Below are 27,813 nucleotides of genomic sequence, written 5' to 3' on the forward strand. Positions count from 1 at the left end.
TGGATTTTAACTTAATGACAGCTCAGTATCGGCTGCTATTAGAATTCCTATATGTTATTGGGAGGAAAATATGCATCTTTAAGAGGAGCTTTCAGATATTTTTGCATGTTCTTTGAGAAACAGCTACCCTAGTAATATTGCAATTAAACTGGAAACAAATGTTTTCCTTGGGTGAAAGGATTTTGACTCCCCCTACATCAAACTGCCCAGTCACAAATCTATTTATATGTCCAGCCCTTGGTCAAACTTATGTAACTAGAGGCATAAGCAGAATGGGTTTGGAGTGTGTAGTGCTTTCCTAATGTCCTCACAACAAAATCCCTATACATCTTCTGAATAATTCTCTGTGTTTCTCTGGAATACCAGGATTCTTTCAATATTTACAAACAGCTCCAGGTTGGTACCATGTGCCCTTCTGACTTTGTTGGAAAAGCGACTGGTGTTCCAATATCTTTTACATATAACAGTATTGCTAATTCTAGGTTTAGATTTACCTGTGTCATTATAATGGCATATGTGATAAAGGCAAGGTAATCTGCTGATGAAGTGCATCACCAAGAGATAACTGTGCTCCTCTGCTATGCTTCATGTATTCATCAGTCAGGATTGAAGCACATACAAAAAATGGCCCGATTAGCGTTGCATTCAGACAGATGGGAGCAGGCTACACACACCCACACACATAGCGACCTGGTATTCAGCTCGTTTACGGTTTATTACAACTTTTAATTCCAGAGATGCCTTCAGTGGCGTGGTGTCAATTAGAGGGAGCACTATGAGGCGCAGCATGCCAGGGGCTAGTAGATGTGATTGTTAAGTGATACACACTTAAGCCCACCAGCTGGTGATCCCTGGTGTGATGCACCAACTGAGACACCATGCAAGATACAGCCATAAAGATGGTGTTCAGCAGGTGTTACAGTAAAATTGTATTTCTGGGGCTGCTGCCCAGCTACCAAAAGATGTAGTTGTTGTCCTCTACAGCGCCAACTAAAAGGGGGACTCCTCTAGGTGTGGGGAATATTCAAGGACAGTTCTTGTGGCCTGTGAACCATCCTTGGTTATTTGTGGACCATTACAGGCATAATGTTGGTCATTCTTGGAATACTGTTTGTGTCATCAACATGATGGTGTCTATCCTGGCAAAATAGTGTCTCTGGCATAATGAACATCATTTGTGGTGTACTCTAGGTGGCTTGGCATGGTGGTGACCATTTACCGCAACCCGTAGTATATTTGAGCATTCTTGCATTATGGAGCACATCCCTGGCAATTTGTGGCAATTCCTAATACAGTTGTGACCATCCCTCGCACAGCTTGTAGACAGGATGGGGCTCTCCTGCTATTCAGCGACTATTTCCTACAACTGACTCCTTTGCAACCTAGATCTTTCTCTGATACTCCTTGGCACAAAGTCAAATATATGTTTTTCACAGCAACACGTTTGTGACCTGGTACTTCTTTCAATGTATGCATATTGACTGCTCTGAACAGGTATTTTTGTAAGATGTGTCCTGTCTTTGGTGTGTATGTGTGCCATGAAGGAAAAGCATTGCAGGCTCTACATTTCTCTGCCACACATAGAGCTAAGTCTGTCAAACACATAAACAATATAGTGGGTGTCTACAAACACTGTTTGCTCCTTTAGGACAATTTCAAATCCCTGCTCCCCAAATAAACGGTCTAGAGATAATTTGTGTCCCATGTCTGGAGTGGTAACAGTAGCATAAATTTGCTTTACCAGTTGCCGCACAACATTGTGATTCTGAATTGACTGTGCTTCATCCAATCCTAAGTGTTTATCCAGTAGCGCTCTCCTTGCTGGAATTTCTAGCCAGTACTTTAATGATGTAACATAACTACAAGTCCCAGAATATAAAATGTTGCGATAGTCGCTGGAAAATGACTTAGTTCACTTAAAATGACTACAGTACCACAGTAGATTACGTAGTTTTGTTACATGAATAACTCTAATAAGAAATGTCATACTTGAAAGATGTATGTTACTGTTTTTGCCCAAAAACACTGAAACAGATTGGAGGTATAGACTAAATGGTCAAAATTAATGACTTAGAATGTATGAATATATGTCTTCCAGCATTACTTCCTTTGATCAGACCATACTGGGAAAAACATCCATCAATATCTTTGTGATTGTTAGATCTGGGGGTCTCTAGTTGGCAGAGGTAGGGACCAATGTCCAAATAGGGACCCCTGCTTCTAGTCAGGGTAAGGGGATACACTCTTTAGATAACCCCTGCTCACCCCCTTGGTAGCTTGGCACGAGCAGACAGGCTTATCAAAGGCAATGTGTAAAGTATTTGTACCAACACAAGCAGTAACACAGTGAAAACACCATAAATGGACTCCACACCATTTTAGAAAAATGAAGTATCTTTATCTAAACTACACAACACCAAAACAACAAAAATCCAACACACACAGTTCAAGAATATGATTTTAAAAGAGTTCTTGGATTTGCGTCAAAATAGTCCACAGTTGCGTCACGTTTCGCCCAAAGTACCTGTAGATGGAACAAAAGTTCCAAATGGAAGCTGCAGCGTTGGAAAACAAGCGATGCATCACTCCTGAGACCCTGGGGATGCAATGCGACAGCCCCGCTGGACTCAGCAGGCGTGTTGCGATGAATCCGGTCGGTATGGGGAGGGATGCGATACCTTGTATGGATTCCGGTGCGCAGGTTCGGTAGGAAGCGTCTCGCACAGGCACAATGCGACGATCTTCGGGACGGCGACGATCTCAGGTGCGGCGGCGATGCGCGGCGCAGCGTCGATCTTCTCCTCTTGTGGCCCCTCGATGCGATGGCACTGCGAAGATGTTCGCAGCGACGTGATGCGGTCCGCAAGAAAGCGGTGAAGAGATCTCAGACAGCAACGACAGGCTCTGCGACGATACTCGCAGCAACAGCAATCTTCCCGCACCAGGGCGAAGCGTTCCACAAGCGAACGATGCGTTGGTTCTTGCAGCGGCAAAAGGAGCTGCAACGATCTCGATCTTCGCGGCGGCAGGAATTTCCTTCCACTGTCGGGGATGCGCTCCGCAAGCAAGCGATGCATGAAAATTGCAGATCTTCTTTTCTTCTTGCCCCGCTCCCCAAACAGCAGGCACAACTTCCAGAGGCCCCACAATTGGATCAAGCACTCTAAGAAGGGCAGAACTCATACAGCAGAGTTCAGGGGGAAGCTGGGGTTGAAGTCCTTTTGTTCCTGGGACTTCTTAACATTAGGCCAGCTCTCCTCAGGCCCTTGTAGATCTCTTCAAGCAAGGGGACAGAGCAACAGCAAAGTCCTTCTCCTCTCCTTGGAAGCACAGCAACGTCAGGTCCGCCCACAAACACACAGCAGAACAGTCCTTCCTCTTCAGTCTTCCAGCTTTCTCCTTGGCAGAGGTTCCTTCTTGATTCCAGGATGATCTAATTTTCTGTAGTCTGGGTAGCCCTTTTTATACCAGTCTTTCCTTTGTCCTCTGGTGACAGAGAGGCCTTGGCTTAGTCAGAACCCGTTCTGGTCAGTCCTGGAGCATTTTGTTTTCCTGACTTCTTCTTTCCTTTCAGAGAGAGGGGCAGGGTCGTCAGCCGCCCAGCAGGAGGTGGAGCCAGCATTGTGGAAGGCAGGCACACCCCTATTCAGGCCCAGGTGCTATCCCCTCCCACCACTCAAGATGCAAATGCAGCTATTCAGCCTAGGGCTGACTCATCCAGTCTCCTGGGGGCTCCTCAGCCCCTGTCACTCACAAACCAGACAGTCAATTCACAAACAGGCCAAGACACACAGAAAGGTTAGACAAGAGAACAGCCACTTTCTAAAAGTGCTGTTCTCAAACACAGGATTTAAAAATCATCCTTCCTAAAAGATAGGTTATTAAATTATGAGTTCAGGGATACCAGACTTTAATTTTCCATCTTGCTTCTATGGGAAGATATGCAGGTAAACATTATACACAGCATTCCCTATTATAGCCTTTGGGCAAAATAGCCCTCTCAATAGTGAAAATTCGAAATTGGCAGTATCTCACTATCAGGGCATGTCACCTACATCAGGACATGTCCCGCCTTTCACATACACTCTACCCTGCCCAGGGGGTACCTTGGGCCTTCCATAGGGGTGCCCAATGTGTAAATAAAGGGAAGGGTTAGGCCTGGCTAGTGTGGACACTGGTCAGGTCAGCATGGCAGTTAGCAACTGCCCACAGGCACTGCGGTGGCAGGCCTGAGACACCATTTTAGAGCAACTTGTGTGGTTGGCACAACCAGTGCTGCAGGCCCACTAGCAGCATTTGAATCACCAGTCCTGACACACTCAGTGCACTTTACTAGGGCCTTACTGGTAAAACAAATATGCCAATCATGGATAACCAATCACATTAACAATGTATACAGAGAGCATATGCACTTCAGCACTGATTAGTACTGGTAAAGTGCCCAGAGTCCTATTGCCAACAACCACAGGTCAGGAAAAATAAAGGAGGAAGAAGCAAAAAGTTGGGGGATAACCCTGCAAAAGGGCCATTTCCAACAGTGATCAAATGCAATATATACTCTTCATAGTTTAGAAACAGTGCAGCAAGATGAACATTCATGCCAGATGTACTTTTTAGAAGTAAAATAAAAGTGCTCTCAGGGGCTTTGGTAAATTGACAAGCTCCTGCTTGATGTTTTCAGGTGGAACCAGCTAGACCTGGCCATTGTGTTGCTGTCGATCATGGGAATCACATTGGAAGAGATTGAAGTCAATGCATCTTTACCCATTAACCCCACCATCATCCGAATAATGAGAGTCCTGCGCATCGCTCGTGGTAAGTCAATGATTCATACGTATGGTCAAAAATCATGGTAAGTTAGAGATAGGGCCGCATTTGACACAGTGGTTTATTTTGTCATCTTTACACCTGGTAGCAGTGTCTGAGAAAAGAGCTCACCTTAATTAGAACCAATATAACACCCAATATACCAATGAGCACATGAAAGATGACCAGTCGAGTTTTGCACAAGGCCTTCTGGTCCGCAGGAACATGAGTCGCCACATGTTTTGTAAATTCTGATCTGTTTGATCTAGAAACAATATTTTTTTGTTAAAATCAGCAGATTATACGGCAGATTGTAGATTATTTGGCAAATGCGGCAAATCCATAATTATGCAAAAATCGCAGCAGAATTCCAGTTGCCCTGCCCTCTAGTGAAGGAAAGGGAGAGGGCTGCACAGCAGGACATAGACAACATCTTGTTTTGGGAAATGGCATTTACAATCCTGGCTGGCCCTTGCGTTCTGTTACCCCGCAAGCGTTACCACGCTTGCCTGCTTGCCTTTACCGCGTATATGAGTGAAAAAGGCAGTCAGAGCTCTAGATTCAAAGCAGATTTGTGGGGAGAAAGGAAGGAGGAACAGGAAGGATTGGGAGGCTTCATGTTCAGTAGGGCCGGGTTTTAGGGCTCAGGGCGGGGAGCTCGGGGTAGTTTTTAGGGCTGGGTGCCGGTTTTGAGGCTCGGGGAAGGGGGGTGGTGTGCAGTCAGTATTTAGAGCTGGGGGCCGCTTTTAGGCCTGGGGTGGGTTGGGGCTGGGTTTGGGTAGTTTTTATGGCTGCAGTTGTTTGCAGGGCTGAGGACCAAGTTTTAGGGCTCAGAGCAGGGGGCAGGGGTGTAATCTTTACCATGCATATGCCTTTACTAATTATGCCTTTATAACGAAATTCGTTGTAAAGGCAAGAGTGGTAAAGGCATGCGTGGTAAAGACGCTTCATAGTAAAGACCGCTTTGTTAAGGCATGCAATATATTCACAAGCGTGGTTCCGTCATACAACCCCTTCTTTTAAATAATCCAGTGCCGGGGAAGGATTAAGGGAGATATGGGGAAGGGAAGGTGCAAGAATAGCTGGAGCCTTTTGATTGGCTAATAAAAGATTCACATTTCTTTTCATGTCTGCACAAGACTTCTGCTCTACGGCTTGTAAACCTATGCATGTAAAATGATTCAGAAGTGATTAAATATATCGCTATATCTTATTATCATTGCCCTTGTTTTCCAAAGTCTATTTCGGAATTACTTTGCCATTTGTGGATACAAACAATATAACTTTTTGTTTGCAGTTCTAAAGCTCTTGAAGATGGCTGTAGGAATGCGAGCACTGCTGGACACCGTTCTTCAGGCGCTACCTCAGGTAATACATCTGCGCTCGCTGGGGAACCTTGCATCTTATTTGCACTTTTTTGAATACAGCCTCTGCGCAACGTTCATGAATGTCTGACATGTCTGATACAGGCCTGTAACCTTTCCGCAGAACAGATGCCAGGCATTGAAGTGATATTGAACTGGTTACTTACCTGTAATCTTCATGAACCGGTTCATTTCTTCCTGCCCCCATCTTCTTCGCCCCAGTCCGTACCTGTGAAGTCAATATCCAAGCAGCCTTCAAACACACAGTTAATAGCAGACACCAGTATCAAAGCACACCATGTAATCTGCTGCACCTTGTTCGTTTATTTATACTAGTCACAGGGCTGCCCCCAGAAACATTTCAAGATATGGAAAGACCGGTGGGAGTAATGAGGGATACGGCTAGAGCAGTGCACAGAGAGGCCGCGGGCTGATGATGGTGGGGTTCTGGGATTATGTGGGATGGGCAATAGCACAATACAAACATGATGATTGGGTCCTACACTGTTGTCGGGTTTCTGGACTTTGGTCGTGCATTAGGAAGGATGTCATGTCTTCCTGCCTTCTTTTTGTAGTGTAATGTATACTTATATTCTGCATTGGTTCCGCGCTCACCATGCTGCTTCCTCATTTGAAGTTCTAAAATGAATAACATGTTTTTCACAAAAAAAGAGCCGACTCGTGAGAACGGGGAACTGGCAGGAGTTGTGGGGATTCAGGGGTCCTCCTGTGGTCCCCAACAAAGACAGTACCTGGTGCCCAGGTGGGAACGGGCATCCAGCTATGAAACTAAAGACCTCAGTAATAAAAAAACACAGCAGGAAGTAAAAGACGCATCTCAGAATCACCTTGGGTGCATGATATAATTGCCTTATGGCTCTTGTGATGTCCAGGAATGGCAGGGGTATCACAACATGCAGCACAGTCCCCCTAGGGTCTTCAAGAAGCACAGCAACCCCCAAAAGAGCCTCCACAGAGTTTCTCTCATCCGTTGCCCTAAGTCTCCTAGGGTTTTTTTGGGATGACCCCTGGACTGTATTGTTTTAAGAAGCGTTCCTAGATCTGGAGCTTTCGTTCAGAGGCTCTGGAGTGCAAGGACCTGTGTTGGTGGGTCCGAAGGCTACGCTTGCAGCGTGCTAAAAGTGGAAGATAGACTCATGCACACATTAAATTAAAGTTATAACACTTTGTTGACAATGACAACTGACAATGGAATGCTGTGTGCTTTAATCAAGGCTATGACAGGGTTAATAGTCAATCAGTACATGACTTAAGGAATGTCGTTGACATGTTTTGAAATGCTTCATTGACAATCATAAAGTAAACACCTTAATGAATGTCACTCCATGATGGTTCCACCCCCAGGGGTTTAATTGTGTTGCATTCGTCTTGTATGGTATATTTTTGCTTTTCTGAGGGAAGTGACACGCTGATAGAGCCAGTAGGCCGCCATTTGATAACTGCACCCCTTATATTGTATCAAGTATTTGTGGGTAATATTATGACCTTAGAGGTCAGAGCTCACTATGGGTGTGAACCATTAGGAGCATGTCGTCATAGGTATTTCCACTTATCATTGTGTATATATTTGTAAATTATTGCGTAGTATTCAGCAGTATGTGAGTAATAAAGTAATTTTAGTCAGAACACTGACTGGAACTGATTAATTGGGTGTTGTTTGTTGCATACTTGCAGACTGGGGTACTGGGGTACTAGCCCACACGACCGCCACTTAGTAATGTATTGGACAGCTCTGCCTCGCTACCTTTAGAGAGTCAATTCAAGTGTTACAACTGGATACTTGGTTTCCATTGGATGGAAGGATGCAGACTTATTACATGTGAAGGGCCCTTTTCACTGCTGTGGTCCCACCCGTGAGGAAGGCTCGCATTGGGGGGCGCTCCTTCAGCCTCAAGGCCTCCCAGCTGTGGAACTCGCTCCCACTGGTACTTCGCAGTACTCCTAATTTGCTTCAATTCAGGAAGAATTTGAAGACTTGGCTTTTTAATCTCTCTGTTTAGGTGGGTTTCTTTCTTTTTCTTTTGGGTTCTGTTTTTCTTGTCATGTTGTTATATACTGTAGCTGTCTGTGGAAAGCGCCGGGACACTCTTTTAGAGTAGCCGAGCGCTATATAAACGCATTTTAACATAACATAACATAACATAACACATTCTTCCCAACTATTAACCCATTTTCTCACACTGTATTCAGAATTATGTGCTTATGTTTATTACAAGAGCCTGTCTATATGCCAGACCAAGAAAGTGGCACTCTACGTAACATTAAATGGCGAGAAACTGCTGCAGGTTTCTTCTGCAAGCTACAATATTACTGTGTGTTCATCATGTATTTAACAAAAAAAGACACAATGTTAAACAGCTATTTTCTCACTGCCTCTTAAAAACACAATTACAATTAAAAAAATCACATTTTCCGTTACTGCTTTAAAACATGCACAAAGCTTTGATAGTGATGAAATCAAACTGCCAAAAGAATTGAATAGACATTAAGAAATTAAATAATTCTGTCAGATGCGGTGCTTCACACTGTGCCGATCTCCTGAGCCCAGTTAGATGTTAGCCATCCTTCATCCAGATGTTACAAGATAAACATTACACAATTATCTAAACAGCTCTTTCTCACACCTGGGGCCGTATTACACAAAGTGCCCCGGGGGTGGGGGGGCGCAAAGGGCATTTGCGCCCGCTTTGCGTGGCAGCGGGCACTTTGGTATTACAGAAAGGGACCATAGATGCTTGTGCAGCTCCTGCTGTAATACCGATAACACTGGCGCACATAGAGCACCAGCGCTACCGTCAGGGGGCGTTTCCTCATTTGCATGGGTACGGAGTGGCATTAGCCAAGTGTTTCAGATTTCTATTGCTAAGGTTCATGGACAAGGTTTGGTAAGCATATAGGGTCTTATGGATTCTCTCAGTTGCTTGAATCAAATGAAAGTCATAACTTTAGCAGAAAATGACATAAAAAAGGAAGATGATTAATGAAAATAAAGCAAACATAGAACACTAGATACAATGACTGGATACCAAAATGCTGGACAAGTTAGTATGAGCAATGAAATTGAATTGGTGTGGGTTAAAGAACTAAAGTTTACTTAGTGAATACATTTCAGGGGGTGATTTAACTCTGGGAAACTAAACCAAAGACATTTGTAAAATATGCTTTTTTTCAAATCTAGTAACCATTACAATTACTGCTGGACATCATTGCTCATTTTCAAATTGTATATGAGACACAATTTCAGTGACAGCTGAATGTTGCTAAAGAGTAGAGAAATGTTGTGTTAATGCAAGTATTAGCAAAGTCTATAGGTCTGTTTTATGCACACTGAAAGTGCCTAGTTAGTCACTGGTGCTTTAGGCAGTCAATATATCATAATATATTGACTTTGTCAGTCATGCTTGCACTCATTCATCCACTGACTCATCGTTGTGTTCATCCACTAAATGGCCGATCATGGTTCCCAACTCGCTGTAAGAGGGCCTTTTTCAGGATTCTCACAGATCTTATCTTTTACTCCCAGTGTTTGCAGAGAGATAGTATGAGGGTGTAATCTGTGAGCTTTGATGTAATACCTGTCTGTGGGCTTTACTACAATATAATAACAACCAACCCTCAAACAAATATTAGGTTTAAAATATTCCTTTTAAAAGTAAATGTCATGCCTTCTGCCTTTGTCATAACTTTTCATAAGAACCAGATCAGACCAGTAGCATCAGACAAGAATTTCCCCAACAAACCAATCAAGTCTATCTTTTATCATTGGTTTGTCACCATAACTATCTCAGGCCTACTAAACAGAGCATCAGTTTTCCACCAGGAAAGGTAGACTGCAAGCATTCTTTTTTGGTGGACGCACCACCTACTACCCGATCAAAAACCTGTAGAGAAGAAGATAAGATTAACATGAAGTTTCAACTTAAGTTCTCACTCAGTGCTGCTTCTTAAAATTCCTTTGTTCGTGATCCTTTGAGGTCCGGCCTGACAGATGCACTGTCAATCCAGGCCCTAAAAATGGGTCCTTATTATCCTCGTAGAAAGAGGTCAAAGGAGGATTTCGAGTTGCTGCCAGAATGACACCCCGTCTGTTATGTAAAACCGCAAGCTATATTTACAGGACAATGTAGTACGATTGGTAACAAGTTAAAATGAAAACTCAGCCTCCTACGAAATAGAGTCCTTACCTTACGTACAAGTGAGCAAATAGAGTTCTTTTTACCCTGTGAAGCTCGATCCCCTGGCCAATTTTGCTTCCTTCTCTGGGTTATGCTGATAATTACTCACCCACACTCTGAGATAAGTACAAAAATGAGACATTGTTGGACACCCACATCAAATAAAGTGAGGTAATAATTGAGCAAAGACACATGGGAAGAAGAATCAGACAGGCTTACTTCCCAGTATAAATGTGTTTAAAATTCAATTTAAATAGAGCTGCTTATCACCCACGTAGGAGGGGGACATTGTCTCCGTTATTCTCCTTTTCACTTTTCATTCGGTCCAGACCAGTGGGCGCTGCCTATGTGATTAGGCTCTGCCTCCACAACCTCAACCCTAAAACAGAAACCATCTGCAAGTAAACAGCGCCAGAAAATATGCATTCCCATTATTTACGCCAGCCTAAAAAAGTTGAACAGGTGAAGAGTTCAGGTTAGAAGCAGCAAGAGTAATATCCCTGGGAGGAATGAGATACCTTATAACATTAGAAATTACGCCCGGTGAGTATGGGAACACATTAATTTACTACGTATGTCAGAACTCTAGAAGATAGACCACTACAATGGAAAGTCCTATTTAAGTGGACGGATTCCCATCACTCACCGATAGGTGACATGCTTTATCATCTGGGTACCCTCTTGATATCACGCTAGTGGCACTAAGGGCTACAACCCCATCAGAGGATGGGGGAGCCCGAGGATGTTTCAAGAGTATTGAGCGATTGAGTTGTGTTGGAAAAGAATGCAGTGCATAATGATGAGGTGATGTGTGAATTTAAAATTGACCCATGAGAAACCCTACCTTTATTAATGTCTCTCACAGCCCAAATTAAAATCAGTGCAAACGGCAGTCTATAACAAATAACAGTCTGTTGTTTGAAAAAGAGGTCAACATGTTTCAGCACATACGGAAAAATTCTCATCCAGTGCCTTCTTCAGGACCACTACTATGTTGCTACGGCAAAATGTGAATAAAATAAAAAAAAATATTATTAATACAAGTATACACTTGAAACGGTTGGAACAAATACAACCGAGTCACCTGCAATCAGGAATGTACAATCCTCCCTCTGCAAATCCCTTACTGCTGATGGTATCCGAAGTGCATGAGGAGGATACCTCACCTCACCTGGCAGCGGCTCAGGGGAAAAGGAGGCACCGCCCTTTCCGTCGGTACCTCTGACGGTCATCTAAGCCGGGACAGACTGGATAATATCTTTATGTTCTAGAGTTCATAGTGTTCAGAGTATTGATTTTAGACCCTTGGATATTCGTGTTGTATAAATGTTGTCTTGGGACAAGTTATCCAGGTCAGGTCTTTTAATATTGACTCTGACCCTACCCATAATTAAGTTTGTTTCTGACCTATAGACTGGCCAATAGGGCAATCTGGCAGTGCCGGAAGCTCTAGTCTGGCCAGCCACTTTTGGGGGGCTGTTTGTGGGCCCCTGTTTTATAGTCTGATGGGCTAGTTTTCACTGTTGGTTTCTCCGATATTAACACAAATATTGTCTGCAGTAAGCATAAGTGCAAGTAGGCTCCCATACCCTACAAATTACCTATATAGCTTGGCCCAGATTGACATAGAATGCACACAATGCAGGTCAGCAAGTAAAGTTACTGCACTGAATTGCGTGAACGGGAGAGAGCAGAACAGCGCCACGTCTACTAATATGTAATGCTGGTCTGCACTCTCCTTGTGCTGGCACACTTTTGGCTGCCATAGTGCAAGGATGTCTGCGTTGTGGGAAGCATATGTTTTGTGCTAGACGGAATTTCTTCCACTAAAAAAACTGTGCTTTAGCGTGTGACATTTTATTTGCGTTTTACAATGGGGCACACAAAGTGGGAAAAACTATGAGGAATTAAAACATTTATCCTTATAAAGCCTGCTTTTAGGAGGTGCAGGATTTTGACACAAATCCCTGTCCATAACTCTTTGTCCAGAGAGATTTGCTGCAGAATCCATGGTTGGTTGCATGAGAACACCTGTGCTCCGCCGATAAAACTCCCCCCTGTGCACCACTTATGAAACTATAGGGCATACGTACAAGCTCCTATCACCACCACAACACCACTTTAATCCGATATTGTGGTGGCGATAGGGGCTGCGCTTTATGTAGAAGGCAACATTAAGTCACTTAACATAGTTTAACGCTGCCTTGTACATAAGGCCCCCTTTCACCTTATGGTTAGCATGATAGGGGCGTACAATGGCTGTTGTGGTGGACGTTCCACCTCAACACCCATTGTATTTGATGCTGCCCCCTATGTTATGTACAAGTGTGGCATACATAGGAGGCAGGGACAACATTAAGACCAGGAAACCCCTGGTCTTAAGTTGGCGAAATGAAGAGAAATGTATTATTTCTCCTCGTTTTTGCTTTTTCCTTATGTGCTGCCTTGTGCAACACACATGGAAAAGCAAAATGCCATATTTTTTTTGTGTACAGTAAGGTATCCCTTCCTGCACATAGACAAACCTACCTTTAAAAAAATTCCATTTTGTCACTGTCATGCGTGCTGTATGAAGCAGCACACATGAGAGTGACAGGCTATCATTTTAGGATTGTTTATGTGCATGAAGGAACACCTTCCTACATATAAACAATCCTCCCGTGCCTGCGCTGGCACTAAGGTGCCAAACTTATTGCCATAGCAGGGGGAAATGCAAGGCTGCACCATATTCTTGTAAATTTGGTGCAGCCTTGCGTTTCTGAAGTGGCGTAGTGCTTGGTTAAGCCAAGGAGGCTAACTCCGCGGTCCGCCACTTCCTAGTGCATATCTCCCTCAAAGTAGCCAAAGTCAGTGCATTGTGCAGCTTTGGGTTACATTTCAACGCAAATCATAATTTGTGTTAAATTGCAAATCCCACTGCAACACTTTGGGTCAGGTTTGCATGAAAAAAGGAATACAAACCAGACGCAAAGTGTTCAAATCTGGACCCTTGTCTTTGATAGTTTAAAACTGCCCAATTTGCAAATGTGGGCTACTTTTTTAGCTATGACAGGGCATATTATTAGGAACGGCGTTAAAATTATCGCCGCTTTAGTGGCAGGAAACTGCTGCTAAAGCGGCTATAATGGGCTTGATAATAGGCCCTTGTGAATTCCCATAGAAACCCAGGTTCAAACCAGAATGTTATCGCCGTTCTTGATAATATGGCCCAAGATTCGCTAATGGGTGGCCACTTTTAATTTGGTGCCTTCCTGGTCATATTTCTGTCCTAGCATGATTGGTAGTGGGGCAGAGATGAGGATCTAAATAGCTCAGCGATTTAAGGTTGCTTTATTGACATCAGATGTGATCTGTGGTTCGTGAGTAAAAATGTCCAACAGATACTTCACCCTGACAAAGTTGATAAATGGAGGACCACCATATCGAGTAAGAGTAAAGTATTATTTTTCAATGTTTAAAAACTGTATTAATGGCATATTAAACTTTATTTGTACTATGGTATTATTGGCGTTTAAAAAACACTCAGATACAAAAAAGTCAGTTTCAACACCTTGCTCTTGAGAATCTTCAAAAGCGAAACACACAGATCAGCAATACTGGCAAAGAGCACAAGCAAAAACCAGCCGATTAGCTGGGATCCACTCATCAAATAATCCTAAACACGCTCAGACACCCCCTTGTGGAAGCGAGGCCCTCACGCGTTCAAAACAAAAGATACCTTTGGATGAATAGGATGTACAGTATGCTAGAGCAGGATACAGCATATAAACAACACATAAAATAGCCATGTCATCCAGACACCTTTGTCTATGACTCTGTGCCCAATAGACCTGTGTTGCAGCAAAATAGGAATCATTCAAGGAGAAGTAATACCAAAAAATAAAAAATGTAATCAAGTCCTAATGCTCCAGTACCTTTTAGGGTGCATTATTACTCTTAACGGCTTCTGTGCGTGTTCCTCCTCCATCACTGTTGAATATATGAAGGATAAATATGTCTGCTCAATGGCAGGACTCTGGGTAGTGAGAATATGAGCACTTCACAAAACTTAAGTACTAATTTGTTTAAATTAAACAGTAATGTGCCCTGCTGCACCAATGATAGCTATGCCCCCAGATATGCGTCCAACTATGACCCCAAAAGTAGAGCTCAAGGCAACAAGTAAAGGTCCACAGGCTACATATGTGCATAAAAGATCAAAATATAGGCGAATTTCTAACGGGTCGCCCATATTTGTTATACTGCTTTGTTGATTGCAGACTAGGACGGTGGAGGTATCGAAATGCCGTACCAAGTCTATGAGTCACAAATGAGTCCACATAGTCGTTGCTTTTCTATGGCATGCTGTGTCACCAGTGATGAGGCTGCTATCCGAGGCTTTGCTTCAGGGTAGACAGGCAGTATAGAAAAGGGAAAGGCTCCTCCATGGAGTCACAGCTGCCGCAAGTTCTGCTTTACAGCCGGACTCCCCGCACAAACAGACTCAAGGACAGTGTGCAACCAGAGAATGAGAGTTACAAGGTGTTCTGCCTGTCATTTCAAGTGTGTTGGTAAATCTGCAGCCATGTTCTCATGCAACCACCCAGGGGTTTTAACTCAAATCGACTGAAAAATGTGGACATGCATTTGTGTAAATGAATTACGCCTCCTTGTGGCAGGCATAGTGCCCACACCGCCATCGCTCGCTCCACTTGTACCCACTACATTCACAACCAAGAAGACTCATGAGACATAATTGTGGGAAAACGGTGGTGCAGGTTTATTTGCATACAACAGCAGATAGGTGGGTCATCTTACAGGCGATCCAAGACGGCAGCCCCTCGCTGACCCGCCTGCCTAATTAGCCAATTTGCACGGTAAGTCGATGCTCTTGACGGTGCAATACCTTTAATAGTTATCTCGTTTACTCCCGCCCCCCCTGTCGGGGCGGAGCGATGAGGCACACCCCCGGTCGGTTTAGGCCCCCCGACCGCCCGAAGGACTAACGGGGCACCGACGTTGTTTCCTGGAACCCCCTCGGCTCCAGGTTCTTGGCTCGGGCACCCCTACTGTGCCAGGCAGAGGTATTGCTGTCTCCTTCTGCCGCAGAGGTACCCTTACTGTCCATCTGCTTCCAGATCGCCCTGTGACTCCGCCTGCAACACAAAACAGACCATTAATTGTTCACACCAACCCGCTGCTCTGCCGCTGGGTCTGGGCCAGGGCGGGAACAGCGCAGAGTAGTCCAGATGAAACGCGGCGGAAAAGAGGAAGTACTGAAACCGGGCTGGCCTAGATAAAAGGCCCTAGGACCGCCCACCACCTTACATGCTCGCACCTGCATTGGCCACCCCTAAAGGGGGCGGCGCCCTGACTGTCGCGCTGGTGACGTTTTGCTCGCGAGGCATGTGTCACTAAGACGCTGTCTCGCGTTATCTCCCCTTCGCGTCGCGCGGCCAGCGGCATAGTGCCCACACCGCCATCGCTCGCTCCACTTGTACCCACTACATTCACAACCAAGAAGACTCATGAGACATAATTGTGGGAAAACGGTGGTGCAGGTTTATTTGCATACAACAGCAGATAGGTGGGTCATCTTACAGGCGATCCAAGACGGCAGCCCCTCGCTGACCCGCCTGCCTAATTAGCCAATTTGCACGGTAAGTTGATGCTCTTGACGGTGCAATACCTTTAATAGTTATCTCGTTTACTCCCGCCCCCCCTGTCGGGGCGGAGCGATGAGGCACACCCCCGGTCGGTTTAGGCCCCCCGACCGCCCGAAGGACTAACGGGGCGCCGACGTTGTTTCCTGGAACCCCCTCGGCTCCAGGTTCTTGGCTCGGGCACCCCTAGTGTGTGATAAAAATGTTATTTGCCCAAAACGATAATAAATTTGCATGAAACTACATCTAAGGATAGTATTTTGTAATGAAAGAGTACACTTTCAGTACAAAACCTATACTAAACATCCGTAAACACACTTGTACATTGGGAATGCATCTTTGCGTTGGGCAAGGCAGCCAACAGCACAGCACGCCAGTGCATGAAGAGAAAATAATTGCACTGTATCTTATTAGATATTGGGCTCTATTTCACTGCGGTTGCTGTGCTGCATTGTGTCAATTCTTAGTACATTTGGCCCCTGGATTCTTCAGTATGTCTGACTGCAAACTCCAAAAGGCATCGATGGGTAGAGAACAGAACTGTCTCCCTTAATTCCCAGTAGAGAGACGGAGGTCAGTCAATTGTATAAATGGTGCCCTTTGTGATAGGAGGGAGGACATACTTCAGAATTGAATGAGCATCTCAGCATTTTTTTTTTATTGGGGAGCAGCTCATAAATTGCAGCTCCTCTTAAAGTGTGAACTTGAAATGGACGTTTGGATTCAATGCCACCTCAACGACCTTTGCAAACATGATTGAGCTTGCAAAACCTTCTTAACTAGACCTGAAGCAAAGTTGTTCTCTGTTTTCACAGGTGGGAAACTTGGGCCTTCTTTTCATGCTCCTGTTTTTCATATTCGCGGCTCTGGGCGTTGAACTCTTCGGTGACCTGGGTAAGTGTTATTCCCTCACACTTGCATTGAAGCATGACTCATGCACGGCTGGATATGGGTCATGTTCACTGTTTCATGTCTTGATGTTTTATTCACACAGAATGCGATGAGACACATCCTTGTGAAGGGTTGGGCAGGCATGCCACATTTCGCAATTTTGGGATGGCTTTCCTGACACTTTTTCGAGTATCCACGGGTGATAATTGGAATGGGATAATGAAGGTAAGGAAACTTGTGGATAAAAATGAAGACTATGCATACCACATATTTATAGACATGCTATATGACACATATGTTGACTTCTTTAAAAAAAAAATATTTTCAACAGGAGGCTGACGGTTGTTTCCTATTCAAAGCTATATACTGTACAACATACATCTTAAGGCATTATATCTGAAGAGTGTTAATAGACTCATATCATAATGATGGCATATCGGTATCCATAGAAGGGACTAAAGAAAGATACGTATATGTTCATTTCAAATACTGTGAACGAATATATTGATATGTTTATAAGTGTCCAAAGGCGGGCTACTGAGGAAACAGTGCTGATGCCAGTTGTTGTGTCACCCATATGTTGGCGCATACACAGGCTGGCTTGATCGACACATAACCTTGCACCAACATGGGGGCGTGGCTAGGCGCGAAGCGGAATGGCTGCCCTGTGAGGTAGCTCCGCACGCCGGAACCTTATACTAGACTAATACCATCCTGAACGGCGCTGAACACTGTCGCTGAGCACGGCAGAGGATCCCGGGGAGCCAGCGGCGTGACTTGTGGCGGTGTAATATGTGTGGGCACTACGTAATCGCCCTGAATATTGTGGTGCTACGGGCCGCGAGACATCAGACAAAATGGTGGTGCTGTGCACGGAGTGCTGAGGCAGACCAGGCAGCTCCATTACCTAGCCTGGAGGAAATTGGTGGCTGGGGCTGGAAAGTGGGGGCGACCTCTGCTGAACGCCCCTGCCCCCTGTTGCTACTGGTGACCTGCGGGGCAGCGAGGTGCAGTTGGGGAAGTCAAGTGGTGCCTTGCCACGGATGCAGACTGGCTCCAGACTTGGGCTCTGAGCAGCAGCGGGGTGACGATCCAGGCTCCGTGCACAGTCTTCTGGAAACAGCGGAGCGGAGGATCGCGGACGGACTGCCAGGACGCCGGCACCGGTGAGTGCGGCACTGATCGTGGCTGGGCTCGTGGGGTTGGGCGGTGTGAGGCTGCTGGAGAGCATTGCGGGCCCTAGGTAGCGGTGCTCTGTGGGCCTTGCGCGGCGGGGCCCCTGCGGGAAGGTGGCTGGGTCGGCGCTGCCTGCGGCGCCCTACTAGGTGATGTGCTAACTGCGGTGCCGGCGGGGCTTTGACTGCGAGCCACAACGTTCCTTCCTTAGGTCGGTAGAGAACGGGGGAGAGCGGGTGGTTGATGGACGAGTTCTGCGGGGGCCGCAGTGGGCGGAGGGCCGGCGCGGTGCTGCAGACGCCTACCGGAGGTGCCTGAGGTGGAGGTCTGCAGGAAAGAGGTGGAGTCCTGCTGAGCTGCACCGTGCAGACCGGTGGCTGCGGTCAGTGGAGCGGGCGGCGCTAAACACAGCGCTGTGTGGCGCAGTCGACAACTGTGTGAGTGACGACGCAGTGGGACTCTTGAGGATATCAGAGTGAGACGCCTTCGCTGCCTGCTGCTTACCGGTCTTTTGGCATTGGGAGACTGTGGAGCAATATCATGGGCAAGTCTGAACCCAAGCAGGCCAAGATGGCCTTTTGCGACTCAGCGGCAGTCATGGGCGGGAGAGAGCTCGAGAACCCAGAGCAAGACTAGAAGGCCATCCTCTACGCCTGAGGATACTGAAGATGACAATCGCACCATTCTCCTGGAGCTACGCGCGGGGATGAAGTCTATTGATAGTAAAATAGACGCCCTGGTGGAGAAACATGAACGCAGGCTGGATGTATTGGAAAATCGAGTGTCTGATGGACATGATGCGCAAGCCGAGAATCGCATGCAGCTTCTTCAAATGGAAAAACTCCTGGAGGTGATTAGCACGAAAAACGAAGACTTAGAAGCGCGCTCTCTGCGAAACAATGTGCGCATTCTTGGCCTATCGGAGACGACGCCTATATCCCGGATGGAACCGTTCATTGACTGCATGCTGCGCAAACTTTTTGGGACTGCTCTGTCCAGTGTGATGATAGTGGAGAGGGCGCACAGGTCGCTGGGGCCTAGGCCAAAACCGGGAGCGCCACTGCGACCGATCATTGCAGACTGCTTAACTATGCTGACAGGGATTCTATTCTCCGGGAAGCAAGGGCAAAAGAACCAGTGGTGTACAAGGGTGATACTCTCTCTTTCTTTCCGAACTACACCCCTACAGTCCAAGCTGCACGTCGGGAATTTGTCCCGGTAAAGAAGTTGTTGCGAGAGGCCATGGTGCCCTATGCTATGTTATACCCTGCAAAGCTAAAAATTACGCATGAAGAACAGTCTCGTTTTTTTACGGACGCTAAATCTGCATTAAAGTTCACAAAACACATATGTAAAGTAAAGCCTCGGAAGCAGCGTGCAGATGAAAAGCAAGTGGAATCGGGGCTGGATGTCACGGACTGACAGACTGACTATTGCTCTGTTTTGCTCTTGGATACTACTGCACTGTTATGTCTCTTTGTGTAGCGTGCGGAGCACTGTGGGCTTGAATGGTGCATGGAGTAGGGATGGGCGTGGATTGTTGAGGTATTAGCTGCTCTCCTTGGGGCTCCTGATGGTGCGATGTGAGGATTCTGCATTGTTTGTTTAATTTCGAATCAGCGTTAGTAAGATGGAAATAGTTCCGGCGGCCGCACTTCGGTGTGTGTATACGCTGCTGTGCTTCTTCCCCCAGAGGGTATTACCCCTATGGTTGGAGCAAGGTGGGTGGTGAGGGGTGGATGGTCTCGACCTAATTGGGAGGTTGGAGTGGGAGGGGGGTGGAGGGTGGCGGGGATTTTGTGTGTTTTGTTTGTTTGCAGTTTTTTAAGTGTGAAGGTCAATCACAGACGCGACACGAGAAGTTTGATGTGCTTAATATTGGAGGTGTTCTGCGGTGAATTGCATGTCTCCTGGGGGGACTGTCGCTCGCAAGCTGCTATGTTTACCCTATTGACTGTTTAATGGCTACTGATTGTGCCCTATTGACTTGGGATGTTCGGGGCCTCAATTCTCCCAAGAGAGGGCGCCAGGTGCTTGCATATTTAAATAGACACGGAATAAAGGTTGCGCTGTTGCAAGAGACGCATCTCGCTCCAAAGGCATCATGTGGGGCGCTCGACAGGTGGGCGGGATATCGTATGGCTGCCTCGTATTCTTCCTATGCACGGGGTGGGCTGATATTGATCAAGCGCGGGGTGGAGTTCCAGGTGTTGCATTCATATGCAGATGATGAGGGGAGATGCGCTATGGTATGCGGGAAGCTGTGTGGAAAATTGGTTGTCATTGTCAATATGTATGGTCCCATAGTGGACGATCCGGCATGAGTGGCGCGTGTTTGTGAGCGGCTGAGGGACTGGCCTGATGCCCCTGTTATTTGGGGGGAGGTCTGAATACATATCTGAATGTACAGTTGGATAAATCGAACCCTGAAACGCACCGCACCCCAAGAGTAGCTGCAGATGTGCTGCGAGTTATGGAGGAATTTGGGTTATGTGATGTATGGCGGTTTCGCAATCCGGGAAGAAAAGAGGGTACGCATGCTATGCCCATGCATGGGAGTTGGTCACGACTGGATTACTGGTTGATTGGCGATGAGATTTTGGAATGGGTTGCTGAGGTGGCGCCTCTTGCTCGCACACTGTCGGATCATAATCCGGTGCGGCTGTTGTTGAAAATTCCGACCGGAATCCGACATCCTTTTACGTGGTGACTGCGCACTGAGGCACTTTTAGATCCTGTGTACGATAAAACTATACATGACGCCACCAAACAATATTTCACACTTAATAAGGGCACGGTTGATCAAGCTGCCACACTGTGGGAGGCCTTTAAGGTTACCATTAGAGGAGTATGTATTGGGACAGCTGCGGGCATCCTTCGTGACATACAGGCGTGTTTGCAGAGACTTGAGGCGGAACTGCGGGATCTGGAGAGGGATTATGCTAGCCGCCCCGATTTATCCATGCTGGGAAGAATACAGGAATTACTGGTGGAATATGACTCGCAGGCGGAAGCGGAGATAAAATATATATCTTGCAGACCTGCAGCTAGGAGGTACGGGGGGGCGGACGTTGGCGTTCAAGATAAAAGCGAGGTTGGAGCACACACGCGTGGATAGAATAGTGGATGCTGACGGTGGTGAGCATTACACTCCGGAAGCCATAACAGAGCAATTCCGTATTTTTTACAAGGATTTGTACAGCACGCGAGGGCCGTTGCCGACAGAAGAATTTGATGCGTATCTGGACGATATAGCGTGTGCTTGGTTGTCGGATGCGCAGCAGCGGTATCTCTGTATTCCAATTGATGAACAGGAGGTCAAGTTGGCTATTGCGGCGTTGGCTAATGGCAAGGCGCCGGGCCCAGATGGGCTACCGGTGGAATTTTATAAGAAATATGCTGATCTTATTGCACCGCATTTGCTGGAGGTGTATGCTGAGGCATACGACGCAGGGGTGCTCCCCCCATCCATGAGAGAGGCACTCATAGTTACTTTACTCAAGAGAGATAAGCCCCCGGAGCGCTGTGATTCCTACCGTCCATTATCACTGATCAATATTGACGCTAAGATCCTAGCGAAAATTATAGCAACTAAGCTCCAGCCCCTGATTCATGGGTTGATTCTACCGGATCAATCCGGATTCGTGCTAGAACGATCCACTTCGCATAACTTGCGCATATTAATCTCTATGTTCCATGTGCTGGAGCCAAAGCTGGAGGCGGCGGCAGTGTTACTGGATGCTGCCAAAGCGTTTGATTCTGTTGTGTGGCAGTACATGCATGGGGTCTTGCGGCGTATGGGGTTTCCTCCCCAGATTCTTCAGTGGATAGCTGTGCTGTAAGCGGCACCGACGGCACAGGTGCGAGTTGGCGGGTTGACGTCTGCCGCGCTGTGTATTGAGCGTGGAACTCGGCAGGGATGCCCCCTATCACCTCTGCTATTCGCGATCATTCTTGAACCACTGGCCTGCTTAGTTCGGCAGCGACACAGAGAAACGGCCTTGAATTTTAACTATTAGCCGGCCTCTATTTCACTATATGCAGACGATATGGTCTTGTTTGTGCGTGAACCGTCGCAATATCTAGCGCAATTATCTGGGCTGTACATCAATTGGGAGAAGTCGTTCATAATACCGCTGACGGCTGGGACTATATGTCCGGATCTGGAGTTTCCGCTGGTCTGGTCGGTAGACCCAGTGAAATATCTGGGAGTGTGGGTGCATCGGGATCTGGCGGTGGTGATTCGTGAAAATTATGGCAGGGCGTGTTCAAAATTAGAAAGCGCGGTCGACACCTGGTTGAAGCTGTCTTTGTTGCTGGCGGATCGTCAAAATGGTAGTCTTACCCCGCTTCATTTATCTGTTCGTGAATGTGCCCTTAGTGCTCAATTTGTCTTTCTTTAAAATGCTCCGAGGCCATCTGCTCCGACTGGTGTGGGGAGGAAAGGCAGCAAGGGTGCAGTGGTCGGTGCTAACAAGGGGGTATGAGCAGGGAGGTTTTGGGGCATCGGATTTTTATGCATATTACTTAATCGCACAGGCTCAATACCTGTACTACTAGTATAGACCGCATGCTTTCACACCGCACGTCGCGGTGGAAGAGGGAGACGCGGCTCCGATTACTCTGCATAGTGTGGTCACTCATCACTTGAGGGGTACTCCGAAATCAGAGATCAATGCGGTGGACGCTAGGGTGTCGGCCTGGCAGCGGATAGGGAAACTGGCACAAAAGTTACCATTATATGTGGAAGGGTTGAGATTTTGATCAATATCTTATCACTATCGATCTAAAACCCCGGTCTGGCCGACTGAATCTTTATTGCCTGTCATTGAGGAAAGAAAGTGCATCTTTTACCAAGTTAGTTCCCCCAGTAAAGGACTCTGCTTCAAAGGATCACAAACAACTTCTAGCTTTCAAAGATTTATTATAAGTTGCAGGTACAAGCATCTCAAAATGAGATTCACCAGATACACGGGCCCAACTACGTACACGTGTTCTCTGAAAGCCCTCAGACGAACAACGGAAACTATCAATACCAGTTCTAAAAACAATAGTGCCGTTAGCATAGACACATATTGAAATCTATCACTCATTTACAGGCGGAAGGAAAATACAGGTTAGGCTTTCCCTACCCTGCTCTAGATGGTATCCCTACTTAACCAGGTCTCAACCTATCAAAGGTGTCAGCAGTGAATGACTCCCAAGGGAAGCCACCCACTCTCGAACTCTTGGTGAAAACCTATAGTTCTCCAATCATGGCCCCTCTCTGCCTACCCATCCGCTCTCTAAAGGGTCCTCAGGCGTCTGCTCTAACTCCCCCCAGGGGTGCTGTCCCTAATACAAAAATACAACAACATTTAGGACGCCCCTCGTGAGACGCCCCTCACGTGATGTAGCTTCTGGCTTTTTCCGGAACCCTCCTCCATGTCTGGTCCGCTTCTTGAACAGACTTCTATTCATTTTATTTCTAATTGAATACCCCCTTTCCCTTCCAAACAGACATCAGCAGCCTAATCCCAATTCTCATGGTTTTCCAACCGCATTGCAACATTCTCCAACCCAGACTAATACGTATAAATCAACATTAAAGCTTTCCAGCTCTACAATATTTTATAGCATTCAACTTCTTCTTTAATTATTAGCATGTTAGTACTCATTCCTACTGATTTCGGTAAACACATCTATAAATCAAAAAACCTACTCATTAATACTAAACATTAGTGCAATCCATATTGTGAATTTTAATCACCTTCCCCCTCCCGCCTTGCTTAGGCCCTGAGGCCTACCACATTTCAACGTTTCCGTATGCCATCTTACATTTTAGCAGCTACACAACATGGATTCAGGAATAATCACGCTTAATAAAATCGTATTACTTCACACATTTCTGTATTAGTTCCACTTCTATTTAAACTTCTATATTAACTACACATTTCAGAATATAACTTTGGATACTATCAGCACTCATGGCATTTCTCTTCATGACTTGTGCTTACTACGTGTAAGTGTGATGTATTTCTACATTTTGGTCAGTTTGCGCTCTCTCAGTTCCCCCCTTTGATGACCTCTCGGGGTCATCATTAATATTCAAACTGCAATGATTGCTAGCATAACTCGTTTCTGTGTTTCCAAAGCCCTCAGACTCCGGTACTGACTATCTTGTATGGCAGCCAATCTCTGCAGCTGTTTTCTCCGAGCCCTCTCTGACCTTCTTGATCTGTACCATTTGAATACCCTCACCAATCCCCACAACACGATCCCACAGATCAATATTATGATGATAGGTTTTAGTATTTTCCACACAAAGCTTTTGCCTAAGGTGGTGAGCCAACCTCCAGCGTCACTTATCCCTTGGCCCACCTTTTCCCAGACATTTTCTCTGCTCAGGTCTTCGATCTCCTTGTGAATATCAGTTATGTTCCTAATAACCCTTTCAAGGGGCTTCGAATTGTCTGGAATGTAAGTACAACATTCTTGGACCTTCAAAGCCTTACAGACTCCGCCCTCTTTTGCTAATAGGACATCTAAGGCAAGACGGTTCTGAAGAACCATAGCCCTTATCGATTGCATCTCTCCTTCTACCAGCATTAAGGACTGAGCAGTACTGGCAGACAACCTGTCTACGACTGTTGCTAGTCGTCTAATTTTAACATCATTAAGAATTAATCCCAGAAGAGGGAACACAGCTCCAAAGACATCTCCAACCATTTCTACACCTCCTACATCTCTCCTTCCCCTTGATGATGTCTTGCCCTCGATGATCTCTAAGTCTTGGGCATGGTATATTTTAGGGAAGATAATTGCCAAGTAACATGAGCCATACCAATTATCAGGTAGCTTCACGTAAGCATTTCTTCCACATACGAAATATACATTTGGAATCACTTGCATTCCCTTCAGAAAGTCCTTGGTGTAGTACTCTAAATTGAAAGCATGTTCACAGCTAACTTCTCCCACGTATACATTTTCATAATACGTTTTGGCTCTATGAAGACATAACTTTCCTCTCTGCGTTCTATCTAAAGCTATTGGACCACTACTACCCTTTCTTTTGTGTGCCTTTTCTTCATCGGTCCAATCTGTTTTCCATTGTCCTGATTTTTTCAAAATCTTTTGTCTCCTATTCCGATCATCCACCTGCCCTATGAACTTTTTCTCGACTTCTGACACCTTGCATGTCAGGTTATTTCTGCGGGCATGTGAAGTATCTAAAGTAATCCAAGGAATGAAAAACTTTGCCAACCTGTCTTCACTCTTCCAGTAGTCCCATTTATTCATCTGTTTATAATTTGGGACTTCTGGTAACACTGCATCATAATTGGAAAAATAGTATTCAAAACTATCTCTCCCATAAAATATACTAAGCAACAAGCTACATGTAATGCCATATGTCAGCGGGAGGTGATGATATCGAATGCCTTCATCTACAGACGCCGGCAACTGCATGCAGACGTAACAGTCCTTGACCTCCATGGCATCCACGTATTCATATGATAATTTTGCATAAGCATTTGACCTAAAGTCACCTTGGGACTCATCCACATGTAACCTGCGGGCTTCTGCAGCTAATAACGCTTTCTCTTGTGTGTTTTCCCCTTTTCCACCAGCAACGGTGGGTGTAAGTACCTCTACAGATTTCACATCCGTCACCTTTGCCTCTTCCTCACGTCCCTTTACATAGGAGACTGTCACTACTAAAGCTATTAATATTATCACTCCTACTATTAGTGTACCTATTATACATTTCGCTCTGCGGTTCTGGGTACCAGCCTCCATTTCGTCAGATAGTGTGGCTCTCTCGTAACTCTGCACAAAGTTCCTTTCTTTCTTTCTTTCCTTTACAGTCTCTTTACTCCCTTTTGTCCTGAGAACCACGCAACTGGAAGCTGACAACCTTTTCCGCCAAAGTTCCTTTTAGTTCAATATAGACAACCCTAGCCCTTCTCCATCAACTCAGGGAAAGTCCCTAAGATTCTCTGCTTCCTAGGCGCTAGGTAATCTTCTTTTCTTCACGCTTATTTACAAAGTCTTTTTAAGCATCCACTATCAGGCGCTCGCCTGCAGCTTCGACAGCAAAATTCAATATTTCCAGACGAAGATTGTGCTCTTCTGCGGCTGATATCTTTGTACCAAAATCAGGGAATTGCAATTCTGTGAGAAACATGTCCTTTATCTTGCTGAGGCGGGGAGGACGAGGGAGCATGAATGTCAGTGACCCTTCTTGTTCTACTCCGGGTACTAACAGTCGTATCTCCACTGTTACGATGGGCTCAGAACTGGACACCACCACCGCTCTGATCCTCCCTGTCACTGGTTTCGAAGCCATCTGTCGCCAGATATGTCCACTCAGGGGTGGAGTATCTTCTGTTAGGCACTCGCACTCTTCTTGACCTCCTCAACTCCGGTGCTTCAGCGCCCTGAGCACCGTCCTCTGGGTCCGAGTCTTCTGATATCGGAGGAAGGGTTCTCTCCAGAGTTGACCTTAGGCTAGAGCTCCTTCTCTGCGGCCAATCAGCTTCTCCGCGTACCCTTCTACTCCGTCTTCTTCTCGTTTGTTCACGCTCTCTGTCAGACCTATCAGCGTCTGACTCGTATTCCCAGCTACTTTCCCCTTCAGTAGCGTCGTCTGTCTCGCTGTTGTACTGACCGTCCTCAGCTTGGTCAGACTCGTTCCCTGCTTCCGCTGGCACCTCTACAGCTTGGCTAGCCCCCTCTATGGCTTCTCGGTCCGCTGCTGGACGTCTATCCGAGAGAGGAGCTATTTCTTCCAGAGGTGCTGGAACTCTCCGCGTGTGCGACGCGTGGATCCAATTGGGCAGGCCTCCCACTTTCACGGCCGTGTTTGTGGTCAGGATGATCTGGAAGGGCCCACGCCAACGAACATCCAAGCAGCTGCTTCTCACGTGCTTTTTCACCAGGACCCAGTCCCCAGGAAGCAAGTCATGACAAGGGTCCTGGCACGATGGTACCTCGGCAGCCTGCACCTGAAGGGACACAGAATGAATGGCGTCAGACAGCCCCTTACAATAGTCCAGGATCATATCATCTGTGATGCTAATCAATGCAGCAGTTGGGACAGAAGGTAACCTCATTGCTCTTCCCATCAATACCTCGTGAGGAGACAAACCCGTTCTCCTATTCGGGGTACTACGGAGGCTCATAAGGACCAATGGCAACGCATCAGGCCAACTCAAGGATGTTGATGAACACACCTTCGCAATTCTGGCCTTGATGGTGCCATTTATCTGCTCCACAATTCCTGAAGCTTCTGGTCGATAACTGCAATGTAGTTTCTGATCTATATTCAAAGCTGCACAAATCATTTTCACAAGCGAGCTGTTGAAATGGGTTCCCCTATCTGATTCCAAAGAGGCCGGCACCCCGAAGCGCGGGATAAGTTCCCTAAGCAATATCTTAGCTACTGTGAGGGTGTCGCACCTGCGTGTAGGATATGCCTCAACCCATCTGGAGAAAACGCAAACAACCACCAAGATATAACGGAGGCGGCTGCACCTTGGCATTTCAATAAAATCTATCTGCATTCGGTTGAATGGACCTCCTGACCTCCCTATGTGGCTCAGTGCAACTGGTGTCTTTTTCCCTACATTCAACTGCTGGCACGTCACACAACGCTGGCACACTGCTTCGGCTGCTACTCTGAACTTGGGGTTGTACCAGGTCTGTCTAAACACTCTCAGCATAGCATCTCTTCCTAAGTGGACAGGACCATGTATGTGT

At 46.2% G+C, this 27,813-nt stretch overlaps 1 protein-coding gene across 1 annotated transcript in view; it reads left to right on the top strand.

Annotated features, from left to right (window-relative positions):
* Window positions 1–27,813, top strand: part of CACNA1G (calcium voltage-gated channel subunit alpha1 G) — a 787,437-nt gene that overhangs the window by 642,893 nt on the left and 116,731 nt on the right. The window contains exons 28-31 of the mRNA XM_086930846.1: window positions 4,682–4,815; window positions 6,104–6,174; window positions 16,824–16,902; window positions 17,003–17,124. Of these exons, the coding sequence (XP_086786972.1) occupies window positions 4,682–4,815; window positions 6,104–6,174; window positions 16,824–16,902; window positions 17,003–17,124 (406 nt within the window). The remainder of the gene's footprint in view (window positions 1–4,681; window positions 4,816–6,103; window positions 6,175–16,823; window positions 16,903–17,002; window positions 17,125–27,813) is intronic.

The sequence above is a fragment of the Lissotriton vulgaris genome, chromosome 7 (genome assembly GCF_964263255.1).
Source record: "Lissotriton vulgaris chromosome 7, aLisVul1.2, whole genome shotgun sequence".
Classification (NCBI taxonomy): domain Eukaryota; kingdom Metazoa; phylum Chordata; class Amphibia; order Caudata; family Salamandridae; genus Lissotriton; species Lissotriton vulgaris.